Source organism: Pezoporus occidentalis, unplaced genomic scaffold (genome assembly GCF_034315485.1).
Source record: "Pezoporus occidentalis ecotype Australia unplaced genomic scaffold, CSIRO_AGI_Poc_V1 ctg168, whole genome shotgun sequence".
Taxonomy (NCBI): domain Eukaryota; kingdom Metazoa; phylum Chordata; class Aves; order Psittaciformes; family Psittacidae; genus Pezoporus; species Pezoporus occidentalis.
In genome coordinates, this window is record NW_026913510.1 from 864,379 (window position 1) to 881,014 (window position 16,636).

The 16,636-nt window shown below is 43.0% G+C and overlaps 1 protein-coding gene and 1 long non-coding RNA gene across 8 annotated transcripts in view; one reads left to right on the top strand and one right to left on the bottom strand.

The window, feature by feature from the left end:
• Positions 1-16,636, top strand: part of LOC134161009 (uncharacterized) — a 379,533-nt gene that overhangs the window by 77,016 nt on the left and 285,881 nt on the right. The gene's annotated exons all lie outside the window — the stretch shown is intronic.
• The window catches only part of CTBP1 (C-terminal binding protein 1), a 249,659-nt gene that overhangs the window by 70,549 nt on the left and 162,474 nt on the right, over positions 1-16,636 (bottom strand). The window contains exon 1 of one of the 7 annotated variants that reach the window (XM_062613505.1): positions 2,460-2,577. The exons of 4 other annotated variants lie outside the window; for them this stretch is intronic. In XM_062613505.1, coding sequence (XP_062469489.1) covers positions 2,460-2,577 — 118 coding nt within the window. Of the gene's footprint in view, positions 1-286; positions 488-2,459; positions 2,578-16,636 lie in introns of those variants that run through there. 2 more of the 7 variants (XM_062613507.1, XM_062613508.1) reach the window with 2 other exon arrangements.

The following is a 16,636-nucleotide window of genomic DNA, read 5'->3' on the forward strand; positions in this document are numbered from 1 at the left end:
GGGCTGCGCCCCCCTCTTCGCCTCTAATTTTTATTCCTCTTTATGCTTTTATTCAAACACCCCAGCGACCGCCAGCAGCTCCCAGGGCAAAGTTGCGCCGGCGATGCGGCCGTCAGGGGAGCCCCGCTCCCGCCGGGGCCGGGCACACAAAGCCCAGTGCTGCTGCTGCTGCTGCTGCTGCTGCTACCACTGCTGCAGGTAGCGGCGGGGGCCGATCGCCGCCTTACATCCCCCCATTCCCATCCCCACCGCCGCGACCAGGCCGCCGCGCCGCGAGCTCGGTTACCTAGAGGCAAGCCCTTGTTTAGTAAGTGAGAACTTCCCATTGAAGCGCTACGTCCGCGCCCGCCGCGGGGAGGAGGCCGGAGGGGCACCGCCGCTCCGCGACGCCGAGGCTGGCGATGGAAGCGCGGCCCGCCGCGGCATATGGCGGCTGCTCCGCGGGCGACCCCTCCACTGAGGCGCTGAGGCGCGCGCGCGCCACCGCCGCCGCGCGCATGCCCGCCCGCGCGCACCCGCGCGGCCCGCCCGCCCTCAGGGCGGGGAGCGACCGCCGCCACCTCCTCCTCCTCCTTCTTCTTCTCCGCGGGCTCGATCTCTTGGTTCTAGGCAGGCATCGGAGACAGAATGAGAGCGGGGCGGGCGCGAGCGGGCTTCCCAGAGTCCCGCTTCGTTCGCTCGGCGCAGCGAAAACTCCCGGTTGGTTTTAGGACATAATGCGGCCGGTTTGGGGGTTTTGTTTCCATTAAACTTCCCCAAGGTGGGAAGATCACCTGCATTTGACATCCTGCCTGGCATCCCAAAAGATGTGCACTTTTGGTGCTTCACTGTTTTTTGTGACTTGTCTAAGGCTTTTCTCCCTTTTCTTGCTTCTGTTAATTTTTTAAACACACACACACAAAACCAACTCTCTAAAATCAGAACACTCCAATTTTGCTCCTAGTGAGTGTAAACGGGGATTAGTGCCTCCAGTCGGAGCCCCTGTGCCTGGTCCACGGCCACCAAACCATCCCTGTGATCCCACAGGGAAGCAGCAGGGCTGGGGTAGGCACTGCCGCCAGCGGGGCCAGGTTTAGATGAAAAGCGGCAAAAATCATCACAGGATCATGGAATGGTTTGGGTTGAAGGGACCTTAAAGCTCATCCAGTCCCAACCCCCTGCCATGGGCAGCGACACCTTCCACTCTGATGTTCTTTCCCACTGGGGATACCCTCACACGTTCCCACTAAACCCAAAGTGTGGGGAAACTTGCACCAAACCCTCTTCAACCCTCACCCTTGGTGCGTAAATGATAAAGCTCCGCTGCTTTACTACCCGGCTATCTCCTCTTTGCTTCATTGCTGCTCTGAGGCCACCACAGTGAACCCCGGGCATCCCCATACAGCTCCCATCCCCTCTCCCATTTTTGTGTCCCCAGGATGAGCTCCTGTACCTGCTCCCCCAGAAACCACCAGCTACAGAAAGGGCCCATTCTGCTGCCACGGTACCATGCAGCAGTACCAAATTAATCGCAATTAACACCATATTTATGCTAATTGTGCCACAGACCAACGCCCAGCGCAGGGTGGACCCTCAGAGGAGGCAGCTGGAGCCTGCAGGCGCCCTTCTGAGGAGATGGAAGGTGGGCGATGAGCCACCAGAGGAGCGGCCGCTGCTGTGGACCCGGGGCTCAGGAGCCCGCATGCACTGACAGGAAAATAAGCACAAATCCACCAGTCCATCTCCGCGCTGCCCAAAATGGAACCGACACTGAGATTTGGGTCAAAACCAGAAGTCACTGACCCAAACCCCAGCGATGCCCCCTCCGCCTTCCCCCGCTCCGAGCTACCACACGGGGGTGCCCCCGAGAGCCCGCCATTCGCCAACTCGCCCCAACAGCGGCGCCGGCGGCGGACGACAACCGCAGTCAGCGCGGCGGCGCCCCCGCGCCCGGCTGTGTCAGCTGACGCGGCCCCGCCTCGCCCCGCCCGGGTGAGGGTGGCGGGGCCGCTCCGCCGCCATGGCCCCGCTCCGTACCGCACCGCACCGCACCGCGCCGCGCCGCGGTCCTGCCCCGCTGCTCAGCGCCCACAGCTCCTGGTCCGGCCAGCCGGGAAACTCCTCCACCTCTCGCACAGCCACCACCGTCCCCTCCCCGCAGCGGAGCGGCGGCTGGAGGCACACAGGGTGTTCGCTCGCTCCGTCCTCTCCCCACAGGCGAAACCCGCGAGCGAAAACACCTTTTTTTTTTCTTTTTTTTTTTTTGCTTTATCCGGTAATAAAACGCTCGGTTTCTATCAGCGGTCACGCCGCAAACGGCCCCAAAGCCTGCGCTCCACAGCAGTACCTCAGGGGTGCCAAGGGGCCTGATACCCCCCCTGATAATGATTGCCGATGGCCACGACAGGCCAGCCTCTGATAAAAATATTACTCTTATTTTCTGAGCTCAGCGGTGATGCAGAGGGAAATAAAGCTCTTACCGGCCTGGAGGAGAGGGCAAGCCGGCCACTGAGCCGGAGTTTGGGGTGTCCTGGCCGAGAGGCAGCGAGCTCGGTGTACATCTGTCCCGGTGTACATCTGTCCGTCCCGCCGCCTCATGCCATGCCAAGCCAAGATCCCTGCGCAAACTCTCAGTGCCTCCTCTCGCACGGTTTTAATCACTTTGTGGGTGATCTGAGAGTTAATTCTGCCGACGCTGCACTCCGGGACCGTGGGTGATGTTTAAACATAAGAAGCACACAGAAAGGGAGGGGTAGAGATGAAGATTTAAGGGGTTTTCCTAATTCTGCAGGATTGCAACACTTCAAATATAGGTGAGAAGTGTATTAGAGAATACAAATAATTATAGGGACTCTCAGGCAGCAAACATTAGCAATTCACTTTGATAAGTGACATGCTCTATACTAGGGAGCAGATAATCTCTTCTGTGCTTCTTATATAAATTTTCCTGTGCTTTTTGGAGGGATTTTCTTTGCTTGTTTGTTTGAGAGGGGAATATTTGAACCCAAAGGTTATATATAAAGTATGGTTTCAGCCTCCCACATTGTGTGGATTTCTGGAATCCAGGGCACAAGTAAAGGGTTTTAGCTCATAGGCAGCCTTTAGCAACCTCGCCCAGCTCCCTAATAACTTGTTTTTCCCCATCATTCTCCAGTTACTGTCCATTTCATGGGGTTATTCCGCAGAATCAAGAGGTAACTCCCAAGACCAGTTTTATGCAGCCTCTGATTTAACTTCATTTTCCTCCTGCTTTCATGGGAAAGCCTTTTGTGGCTCTGTGCAGACGTCTCAGACATCCCTCAAACAACACAGTTTCTCAAGATTCTCACTGTGCATCACTAGGGCAGCATCTAGCCAAGCGCCTCATGTGGGGGTTGTATAAATAAACAAATTTGGTTTTAATCACTTTAAAGTGGTTAACCACTTTATTGCCATTTATAGATGTTAGCAAATATAAAAATACATACATATCAAAGCTGTAAGAAGAAAATCATGGGGTGTTTTTTTTCTTCACTGCTGAAGTTGCCATGTGGCAAAGTATCAGCAGGAATGAGCATTAGGTGTAGAACACGCTCAAACTGCAAATGAAACGTCTGTGAATACCAATATGGATATGGAAGTATCTCTGGGGAAAAAAAAAAAACAACAACCTAATAGTAGAAAATGAAAACTCAGCATTGGAATGAAGAGTTCAGATACATTTCTTTTATAGAGAAACATAAGCAGATAGAGGCAACAAGACCATGTCCTCGGTGGGGTTACATGACTGGGCAAATGTTTAGTTCTAAACTGGAACTGCTGCCTCGAGGAGGGAGGGGAGTGTGGTACAAAATATTATGACAAGGGGAGTGCTCTAAGTGAGGATAAGTTGGCATGATGAACAGATGGAGTATTCAGTAACAGGAGGTTATTAATACTGCAGTTTGGTATTCTCCACGCTATTTCATGAAGGGATTCATATGCTTGCTCTTTTTCCTTTCTGATTGTACATAGACTTAACAAATATGCACACTGGAGGTAGTGCCGGACTTGCTTCCCTCTCAGCACACATGCATGCATCACAAACTCATCTTTCCTGTGAAAACATCATGGGCTGGATCCTCATCTGACTGCACTACTTTCAGTAGCAGAGAGCTGATTTGCACCCGCTGAAGGAGAGAGGTTATCTGACCCTGTCTCCCCTATGGAAAGGTCTCTCCACCCTTCTCTGACAGCTGCCACAAGGCACCTGCTCTAGAGAATGAACTTTAGAGACTCTCAGGATGGAAAAAGAGAATGAAATAACCCAGCAGCAATTGACATTTTCCTTCAGAACACAATGCAATGCTCTTTATGTTTAAGAAAATCAAGCTTGCTTTCACCTACAGTTCAGTCCTCTCCTGCACGGCTGTCAGTGGCCTAGTTTTCAACTGGACATGGGGAAATCCAGGAGCACACCAGAGGACTCCAGCCAAGCTTTCCTCTGCCCCATCCATTTTACTTCCTATGTTCTCCAGTTTGCCTCCAGGTCACCAAACATTCACTGATCGTCGTATCGTTTAGACCATGGCTTGTACAGCTATAACATAAGTAAATCTTCCACAAAGCCTAACACTCCCCATCCTCTTACCACATTTTGGCACTGCTGTCACTGCAGCTAATTTTATTTTTTAACAGCAATGTGACACAGCTGAGTGTCTTGTGTGTTTTGCGCTAAGGATTACGGCGTTTTTGAAGCCCCCAAACTGTTTCTTGGCTTCCTAAGAGTCAGCTGGAGGAGCACATGTGCTGAAGAGTAAATACATTGTTTTAAGTGTATCTGTTAACAGCCATATGTATAATTTAAGTACAAGTTTTATTCCCCCCAGAATGTCTAAGCATAAGGGCATGACCTTGGGCTTTCACAAATTAGATACATTAGGGTACTATATCTTTAGCAGATGTGGCTTTGAAGATACTGAAAGAGGAAGTTTTACTGTTGCAGTGTCTAAGCAAGGAGCAAAGATACATGTCGAATGCACTCTGAAGTGAATAATGAGGTTTGACAATATTTTTACTTCTAGATACTGTGATTGTGTACTTACAGATTTTCTTTAGCTTGCCACAGCTGCGCATGCTGGCTCTTTGAGGCATGTTTTTGCTTCATTATCAAACATGCGTCATCCATCATAACAGTTTCTAAAACCATCGTTTTAAAACCTTTATGCATTTTTAATCAAAAAACAAGATTATATTTCAATGCAGTATCTGAACTTTTGTCAACAGTAAATCCTGGAGATGCTATTAGGAGATCCTAAACCGGATTTGTGTCAGAACAAAACAATGGTTGGATAAAGCAGAACCAACACTTAAACTTTATCCTAAAAAGAGATCTATAAAATGTCTAATAAAAATACCTCAATTCAATTTATTAAAAATCTGGAAAGAAGACTTTGTTTGGATTTAAATGTTTCCTTACTTCTTTCACTCAGATCCTGAAAAGCATTTGTTTATGAAACACACGCACAGACATCAGTCTACTTTCACGTTGCAATTGCATGTTTTAATTACAGCTGCTTTTTGTTTTTTTCTAGGTGTAACTTCCTCTGTGTGAAACTTCCTGCTGTAGGAAGTTAAGGCTTTCTGGGTGATGTAAAAGAGAAAGCTATTTTGCAGAAACATCTTCAGCAGGTTGTGAGGGGGAAATGGAAAAAAGAATAATTGACAAAAAGGAGACACTTCATCTTTAAGAAATGGTGGTAATTGCAAGTGTGAAATAAAATAGAGGACCTTCATCTACCGTTAAAACAAAAGTCTGCTGAAGAATCAAAGTCATAGCTTAAAGTTCTGCTTAATGAACAAGAAGTTCAGCTGTGTCAGACATTCAGTCATTTTTGAAATGCCAAATGTGCATTGCTCCCTTCTCAAAATGGAATGGCTATACTAGCTCTGTGCTGGAAATACCAGCCGTACAGAAGTGAAAAAGCTTTGCAGCGTGCTAAATGAATGGAAGAACAAATTCCCTTCAAACCAGTGAACACAAAACCCTTCTCTCGTCTGATGTTATCTGTATTAAGTGGCGAAGGGATTTTCTTCTTGATCTCACCCTCTTCATACATGTGCTAAAAACACAAGAACCAGGGTGGAATTAAATCCTTTGCACTTTCTGGTTATTGCTAAATGAGAAGTATCATTTTCTGACTAGTCAGGAGTTAACAGACCATTTCCAGGAAGGTCTGTGCTGTGGCTGAAGAGAAAAGGAAGACAGAGATGAACAGCAGAAGAAGCCTATCGAGAACCATTAGTGGATGTCAGCCATTGTCCATCTGTTCACAGTGGAATAAATCCAGACCTGAAGGAACAACTGCAACCTGCCCCATATGGCTCGCTCCCTTGGCAGGGCTTCTTTGGGGATTTGACATTGGATGAGGTAAAGGAGAAGGAGCGCAATCTGTGTTCCCAGGAACGAACAGCCAATTAACATGAAAGAACAAAAAGTGGCTTAGTAACCCAGGGGAAGATTTTCTCCTTCTCACCTGTCTGAGACTTTGGAGCCCATACAAACTAAGTTGCAGAGATACTGCACTGAGGCTCCTACCAGTCCCTAAAAGTTTAACTTTAGCCACCAACAAAATTCTATGGACAGTGGACAGCCCCTCAATAGGCGAGTGAGACCAGTGATCCTGCTGTCTCCCAGGGTGTTAAAGAAGGCATCTGGAATATATTACACTAAAAAATTCCATTAACAATTATAGTGCAATATACTTTCAACGTAATGAACCAGAACAACAACATTCTGCATTTACTTTCAAAGAACTGGATTGTAGCAGGTTACTACTGAGTAGTAATTTACTTCTCAAGTTTTAAATCAGTCTGGGGCTGTTCATGAAGCAAAGTATTATATTTTAGATGGTTAAGGGCAGTTGTCTCAGACCCATACAGAAGAGTTCTGCCATCTGATTGTCTCTTTAAAATTATAATGAGAAACAGATACTCTATTTGTGATGCTGCATTCTGTATGCAAAGAAGCAGATCTACATATTAAGGCCAACTGAAGGGATCAAAACCTGCAAGCTTGTAGTAGATTCAGTAACCTGTTTGGTGGTAGTAATTTCATAGGCAATACAGAGAATACTTAACCATCCAGTAGCCTCAGGAGAACCAGTGCATGTCCTTAGTGAACTTTCTATTGTGGGTATGTCTTCAGTCTTGGTGTGCTCAGAAACTTAACAGATGTAGAAAATCAAATTCAGATACGATGTGCAAGAGGTACTTTGGCCTACATGGATTCAAGGGCAGCACCCTGCCTACCACAATTCCAGACGAGAGAGGTGCTTAGGCTGCAAGCTTTGTCTCTGGTCTAGCTTTGAAGCCATAAGCAGTTCAGATTTGCCATGTTACTCCAAACGTGAGGTGATTATCTGCTCAGAAGTGGCATTAATTATTTTGGACCTGGCACCATTATAAATCAGCAGCAAGGGCATCTCTAGGAGATGCTGCGTGTTCACTGCGATTTCGACCGGCCCTAAGTTAGTGGTCTCTGTGCTTCAGTGTCATTTGCACACTATTATCCTCCACCTCATCTTCAGTTCCCTTGTAACACACTTTTTTTTTGTCAAAGATGCACAGGTAGCCAAGGAAAAAAACTACAGATGCATCAGAAATCATTTTAAAGTTCTCAAACAATTATATTCACACTTACAAATGTCATTCATGCACTAGGCAGCACAGAGAACGTCATATTGCCTTGTTTGAAACACGTACCACAAAACTGAGGACCCTTTCAGGAAAAACAAAGGTATGAAATCAAAACAACATCTTCCTAAGCATTTATCTAGAGACACTTTTCTCAAACTAACCATGAGGCTTATTGGTCTGAAACAAATAGCAAGGATACAAAAGGATGCAAAAAGTAAAACGACGCCTGTTACTTGAAAATGTCTATTTGCTGTCATGGACTTTAAGCACAACCATGCACTGGATTATACACATTTTTTACATGAAATGAATTCTCTTGCTTTGTCAAATTTACTTTGGATGATTACAAGTTATCAGTCGTGAATTTCATCCTCTTCCAAATTGAACACTCTTTGTACCCTCATGAAATACTGCACTACCAGAACTCCACTATCACCTCACACCAAGATAAGGGAACAGTTCATTATCGAGCAAAAAGTGACCTCTAGTGAACCATCACGCCAGCTCCTGAGACACACACCATCTCTCTGGCAGCACCTTGCTTTTCACTGACTGATCACATCCACATACCAGTCTGATAATACCACACACCATAACACTACTCAGCATCTGTACACCATCAGTCAAGCACTTCCGACACCTTCAGTAGCTCACACTTTGCACAGCAGGTGTAACAAACTACAGAAAACATCTGCACATCAAAAAACCTGAACACTGTTGTTTGAACATAATAAAGTCTGCCTCCAGATAACTATTAGAGAATTTAATGGACTACAATGAAAAGTGTAAGCTCTAACTGGATATTTTATCTCGTTTTAATGTCATTTTAAAAGCAGTATATCCAGACATTTGTAAACAAAATAAGAAAACCGTCCCATTGAGTATGTAAAAACAGAAATAATCTCAATGAACAGCCCTTTGTACTCTAAGAAAAACAGGAAAATTAAGAGTGGAGGAAAACAGTAGCAAAGAGATGGGCAGTGAAAATCAATTGCATAGTTACAACATATGGAACAATACATGGGCGAGGCAATCCATAACAGTGACTGGTCAATGATTTTCGAACAGTAAAAAGAAACTAGCAAGGTTTCAAGCATAAAACACATAACCCATTAGCCACAGAAACACATTTCATGTTCTCCACTTATAGATCTAGCAACGTACTAATAATTCTACACCTCTCCTAGCATGTGTGTACTTTTCTAACAAACATTTTATTGGGAGGTACAGCTTTTTTTCGTTTACAAAACCAAAACAGACTCTTGTGCAACTTTTTTACTTCCAATTCTCAAGGCTTAAAACTCAATAGCTGAAAAGTAAACTGCAAGAAATCCTTATCCCTTTGCAAGGCTCCTGAGATACAATTCAAATTCCAAAGGACATTGGTTTACAAGGCAACTTACACAGTGATATGAAAAGTATTGAACTATATTAAAACAGCTCCCTTCATATTGCTGTAAAATATAAAGAGAGAAGCAAATCCTAGCAAAGATTGCCAGATCATAGTACTTATATAAATACAACATACAATTTCACTATAGAAGAAAAGTCGATTCAAATAGGTGATAATCAGTATCAGCAGATTTACTGCTACTTGAACTGGTATTTATTGGCAAATACCCTGATTTACAGACTAAGGCAGCACTGTGCCTTATGATAGGATTGTATTATTTAAAGATTATTGGATAAACTTTCCAGAAGTCTTATAATATTGCATGAAGAAAATGCTGCAGAGAGAATATGTATCATGGAAACGTTTGCTAAACTGTCGCCTTTGGAATGGTTCAACTCCTCTACCCAGGAAAACGCCATCTGACAGAGATGTTTTGTTCAATTTGTATCACAGTGCAGCACAATTGCGGTCCTACAATTGTCTCTTGGGAACTCCATCATCTCACAAGGACCCCTACTCTTGACAGCAGAATCATCAGTGCAATTTTAAAGATAGTAACTCTTATGCCAGGCAGGCGTTGCCAAGGTGGTCAGGCTGATACATGTGCAGTATTTGTGATTCATGGTGACTTTGTGGAAAGCCCACAAAGAGCTCATCATGAGCTATGACACAGAATCATAGAATTGTTTAGATTGAAAAGACCTTTAAGGTTATCGAGTCCAACCATTAACCCAGCACTTCTAAGTTCACCACTAAACCATGCCACTAAGGACCTCATCTAGACATCTTTTAAATACCTCCAGGGACGACGACTCCACCACTTCCCTGGGCAGCCTGTTCCAACTCCTGACAACCCTTTTGAGGAAGAAATTGTTCCTAATATCCAATCTAAAACTTCCCTGGTGCAGCTTGAGGCCATTACCTCTTGTCCTATCACTTGCTGCTTGGGAGAAAAGGCCAACCCCCACCTCACTACAACCTCCTGTCAGGCAGTTATAGAGAGAGATAAGGTCCCTCCTGAGCCTCCTTTTCCCCAGGCTGAACAACCCCAGGTCCCTCAGCTGTTCCTCATCAGATTTGTGCTCAAGGTCCTGCACCAGCTCCACTGGCTTCTCTCCACTCCAGCACCTCAATGTCTCTCTTGTAGTGAGGGGCCTGGAACTGAACACAGCATTCAATGGCCTCACCCCAGCTCATCTTCAGCCAGCCATCAATCAGCATCCCCAGGTCCTTTTCCAACAACAATTTCTTTTCCCTTGCTTCAAATTCTCAATTTTTATTTGGGTCCTATTTATTCCTATGGCAAACAGAAGAGTCATTGATATCAGAATAATCTTTTATTAATTTGTATTACTTCATGTATCTGAAAGAATGGTCACGGTACAGGCTTGTACATCACTATGGGCAGAGTAAAGTTCAGCAGACATCCACAAAAAGGAAAATACACCCATGCAAACAGATCAGGTTCTTAATTAAAATGATTCAATACGCCTTATGAACCGTGCAAGTTGTATCAGGGATGATGAAGTTACCTTAGGAAAAATGTACTTTAAATTAACTAGCACAGGCTAAAAAGACAACTGAGCTGTAATAATCATAGAATCACAGAATAGTTAGGGTTGGATAATAAGTAAATATATATAGATAGTGTATAAATAATTAATTAGCTTTTCCTGAAAGACCTGGAAACAAATGAGAATACTTTGTGGATTGTTGTACTGTGCTCATCTCCAGCTAAAGTGGCTTGTGAGACTTGTGACCCAGAAAGGTTATTTGTGTTTTTTCCCAGAGAATGCACCTATATGATTAACATTACAGAGAAACCCACATCAGCAAACATTATCGCAAGAGAGGAATGAACAATAATTCATGTCGATAATAAATAGTGCAAGGAGAATAGAACTCCACCTTACCTTGGTTCTGTAAGTATTCTGAATGTTCTTCCTTTCAAGCACTACAACTGTAACCTTCACTAAGTATCATGAACTGAGAGGGAAGAGATGCCTTTTTGGTTTGTTTCTAGGGTTTTTACAATCACAACCACAGTTAAGTTTTCTCTGGATCTTTCCTGACAAGGGATTTCCAATTGTACTAAAATCTATGGATGGTTTGAGATGTAGACAGATGTCTGTGAGGCCACAGGCTGAGGTCATCAAACTCATCTCATTTCTGACCTAAGCACTCTCCTAAAAACAAAAGGGGGAGGGGGGGGGGGAGGATGGAAAGGACACCAAAGAATCTGTTTGCTAATGCATGTAGAAATTTGTTCTAGTCAACTTTTAATCTAATAGCACACACAGATTTTCGTAACATAATGGCCAACAGGACAGCCATTGAGAAGATGCATATTTGGTCATCTATCATTACTCCTCCTCACAGTGTAATTGTGATTTCTGGCATTATTAGCAGGCAACTGTCTCTTACTTCCTGAACATCTAACCAACCAGGTTTTCAAGAACTCACGGTTAAATCTAATTGCAAAAGCAGTTTTACTGCACTGAGTGAAACTGCTTAAATTTATACACATTTTACAAAACAGTTCAATTCCTCAGTTCTTGAAACAGCCAAAGAAAAGAAGTACCACGCTGATGCTGACATCGTTTCTGCTGCTTAAGGGAAGATAAAATTGGGTCTCTCAAAGCTGCAGGCAAAATACTACAATGGATAACAACTCTTCCTTGTGTATACATGATTGGAACGGCTGTCTCCGTTGGGCGCTGACCGTACGTTGTGAGGCACAGAATGGATTCAGAGAAGATTCTTCTGTTAGAATCAGTTCATGTGTGCATGCAGTATTCAAACAGCTTATTTTACAATCACTGCTGCCTGCTCCCTGACCCCAGAGATGCCTTTTTGCTTAAAACAACCACTGAAACCTCCCAAACACTACAAAACCCCACAATGTAAATAAATACATGTACTTATTGCACAGGGGTTTCTATTTGAGAAATAAAGCGAAGATAACATTGATAATAAATTTTCTGAATCCTTTTCCCTTTGATGGCTGCAGGGTAGTCTAAAATTTTTACATATAATCCACTGTGACGATCAACACTGTGTCTGTTCTGCTCTTAAAAACAGAGAAGAGGAGGAAAAGGTTTTGTACAGGAGCATTAATAGTTCCACTTGCCCTGTGGCAAATGGGGAAAATATGTCAATGTGAATTACTGTACTGTCTCCATGGATCAAGATTTCTCCTGGTGCATTCAAAATTCCACTAAGAGAAACAATTGCTAAGAGCATTTGCTACTTAGCCTGCTAGCTGGAATCAAACAAGACCCTAGGATCAACTAATGCTAAAATATTATCTTTTCCATTGATTTTCTCCCCCTACATTAACTGAGGAAAGAATCAGCTAAATAATTTTAGCTGGGAAGAACAGCGTATCACTCTCACAAGGACATCCAAAGAACTGAAATAATCAACATAATTGCAAAAGAGAATTCTGAGCAGCTTATACTACCAGAAACAGAAGAATATCGCAGTATAATTTTACTTCATTCCGACACAAACAAGTTGTACTACATATTCCACTTACTACACATGGAGTTACAGCGGGGAATGTACAACCTCTTCTCTACGGAAACTGAGAACACCCACACAGATGCATTAGGAAAAATAATTCCAATTTTGTGCAGTTCTGCATGCACTTTCATACTCAAAGGAGTGAGCCAAATACCAATAGAGATTTCAAGTCCATTTTCTCTACTGGAAGGCTATTTTATGGGTATTTAGTAAATTCTTTTTATATGTATCTCTTTCCTAGCACTGGATTATGGTCTCAATTAATGAATAAAGTACAACTGCAGAAATTCACGGGCCATTGGGCAGATGTGGTATGAATTCAGTTCTAAACTTCTTGATTTGGCCAACAAGAATGCAGCAGAACAAAAATGAACTACTGGTGAAATCCAGGCACTGTGTACCTACACTTTATGGATTATTTCTACCAAACAGTAAATTATTTTAACTAGAAAATAACTGTCTTGATTCTTATATTTCATTCATCCCCAGGATTCATAAACTTCTAACAAGTTCACCTAAGGCAACCATGAAGATGCAATAAATAAGAGCTTTGCAGGGTGTCTGTGTTAGCACTACTAACGTTCCCCTTAGAAAAGTCAGTGCTACGCAGAACCGATTAAAACAAACACACAATAAAAGGATTATGAATTGGTTCGCTTAGGACACATTTGTCAATGCAAAACTGTCTCAGTAGAGATCTTCCTAATGGGTATCTGTCATCATCTCCACCAGTGATGTGGACACAGATAGAAAATCTTTGCCAAAATGACTGTGAACATCACAAAAAACAGTAATAACTGTCTAAAAAATAATAGCAACAGTGCAAGCACACGGTCGTTTTGGATCACAGATAAATGAAGATCACAGAAACAAAACATGCTTTAATAAAACCAAGATGGAAAGCTTTGCCATTAGAAAAAGACTACTGTCACACTGACAGCGTAGGGAACTAGAGCATTAAAAGTAATGAGCAACTCTGTGTGAGCTCCAAGAACGGTACCGTGACCAGGGGAGATATGGACACCAGCTCTAGTGTCCATATTCAGTATGTTTGAAAGGATGCAAAATGAAAAGCTCACTGCTAAAGAAAAATGCCTTGAAGAACACAATGTATTCAGATTGCCAACAAAAAAGTAGAGAGATAACACGATTACACTTTGTAGGATGGAATACCAGACACAAGGACTGCTTAATCTTAGAGGAAGACATAAGAATGAGCAGCTTAGAATCTGTACTTTCTAGCTTCTTTTTTTAAATGGATGTTATTGACTATACTATCAGGGGTTATGGTGGTTGTCTTCATCTTCTTAATACTTCAAATGCCTTTCTGAAAGATCAGGCTAATAAGAAGTCTGCGGCTGAACTGTATCAGGGATACATGTGATACAAAGAGGCTCAAGGTAACCTGGAGATTCCCCCCTGATCCCACACTCTGGGGAGTTACAGCTCCAAGAACATAAAGATCACTAATTGTGGGTCACTACTCTGCTCCCTGCAGGAATGAACAGATGATTTCTTTCACTGAGAATCATCTACTGACATAAATCTCTCTCTGCTCATGATATCCATTAACAGGAAGCAATTACTACTGAGAAGTTGTGATGAAGAGGAATGTCTTATCATAAACCAGCTAAATTCTGGGAGACAGCTCACGATGATCCTACTGAGAGCACTGCCAAGAGAGTAGACTTCAACTGGACTTCTGTGAGAAGCCCCACAAACACTGAAATCAAGGACCTTCAGTACTAAATTCATAACAAGTTGTTTTTACTGTCATTAAATAACTTTACTGGGGTTCATGCACTTGTCTACCACAGTGCACCGAGGCAGGGATGTTCAGAGACTGGCAGTGAAACAACAGATCACTGTACCAAGTACTCTCATCATAGTCTGCAACAAGATAGTTTCTGCAGCACCTTCATCACCATACATAGGGGATACTGCAGGTAGAAGTGTTTTCAGCAAGAGATAATGAGGTGGCAATGTGCACTTCTTAAGTACCATTGCTACTGCCACCCTGCTCTGGTTTAGCTCAGTAAGTGCTTCATTAAGCATGTTCTGTACCATGCACTGCAACACTATTCTTGTATCTGACAAGTAGAACTGGATGCTGCCCATCAGTTTTTGGTATTTAAGCTGCTGACATCTTAATTGATGACACAGAACAATCTTTTCCATTCAGTTTGCAAAAGGTTGCGCAAGATGGAGCTTAGAGGAATCGTGCTGGCAAGAGCTTTTGTAAGGGAGCTGAGGCGTCTTGTAACTGGGAGAAATCAGAAGGATTAAGGCAGAAGCCAAGATTCATGAAAAGTACAATCAGTTCTTGATCCTGTCATCCAAAACCACTTCCCTTCTATGTGTCCAGGTTCTTCATCTTTAAAATATGTATAGTATTTGCTTACTGAACACTCATGTTTGCTGTCAGAGCAAATCCATGAAGTTTTTAGACATCCCCCTACAACTGAAGAGTCACTTTCAGTACACCTAATGAGACGTATGCAGGTATACATTCACCTGCGGTACTGATCTCTTGTGTCAGCGATATGTCACCATTGTATTTCAAAGTAGACAGATGAAGATTAGATGGTGTTACCCTACAGATAAATACCTTAAAACAACCTATAGAAGTTGACTAGCTAACCTACAGTTTGCACTGTCCCCTAGTCTGAAGAGTCATCTGGAGACATGGAGTATGTAAAGGAGAAATTAAGATCAATAAGAATTCTATTAACCTGTTAATGAAACATTTCCACCGCTAAAAAAAAAGCTACTGTTGTTACAATAAGAAAAGACTGTCAACCTCAGTCTGGTTTATACATTTATTTTATTGATGATAGGTTGGACAGAAGAATTAAACACAGCGGGTGTAAGACAACGCTGCTTCCCTATGAGATGGCTATCGCAGCTCCTGGCTTTGAGCAATCTGTGTAACTGTACTCCAATCACAACTGTGTTCATTAATAAGACATGTCAGTGCCTCCATCTGCCTGTCTGCTCTTCTCATCCTTCATTTTGGCTTTTTCCAGTAAAGATGTATGTGTATTTAACTTCACGTGCCACGGACATCCCACCACTGAGGTACACACACACACACATCCCCCAAATCCTACTTAAACCAGTCTGCCACAGAGCTAACTCCTCATCACTCCCCACAGAGCTGCTATTAATTGCATAAAACAGTGCGTGGAGGAAAAAGATAACGCATCCTTTTCTGGGACCTGAAACATACACTAATCACTTCTGCAATAATTATGGCACATGAAGTAAGTGTAAACTATGTACTGGTCTTTAGTATCCACAATCAATTTAGCTTGAAAACAGCATTTTTCTGTTTTCCAATTTATTGGGAAAACTAAGAAGCAGTTTTTCTGTCTTTATAGACCAAGCCTTGATGTTATTTAAATCAATGAAATCTTCCCATTCAAGTATACAAGACCCCGAGACTGAAGTTTCAGGTTAAATTTGTACGTATTCACTACACAAAAGAACAACTAACACAAGGTAATTTCTGCTTCCCAGAGCTCGAAAATAATTACGAACATGAAACAAAGATCCCTGTTTTCCAGACAGCAGTTTTCAGGTGGTTGCACTGAAAGTCTAGAAGGATTCAATTAACATTTAATAACTGTAGAAGACAGTACAGTTCAGTGTGCCAAAATAAACTTCAGCTCACAGCTGTATTCAAAACTTGAAAGATTTTTCAGTAAAATAAATCCATATTTTATTAACATGCTTGCTGCAGCCAAAGGAATAACACATGCCATCATAAAATAAATGCTTAAATCAGTACTGTACACCGTCCTGGATATTGCCTGCCTTAAAATCAACTGTCTCTTGTAACTCATTCTGATTTTTAAGGAACTATAGATAATAAGAGTCATCTTTTGCCACAGACAGTCTTTCACCTAAACTTTCTCTCCTGTTACAGATTAGGTATAGGCAGGGCAATAGGAAAACTGAACACCAGCTATAAACAGGTATTTGTGGGATAAGAAGTTGTTATTTTGCTGGCATCAGGCAGGCAGCATATACAGGTCTCAGAAAGCAGAAGGGGATGGTTTTTGCAATGGAGTCATCCCGTCC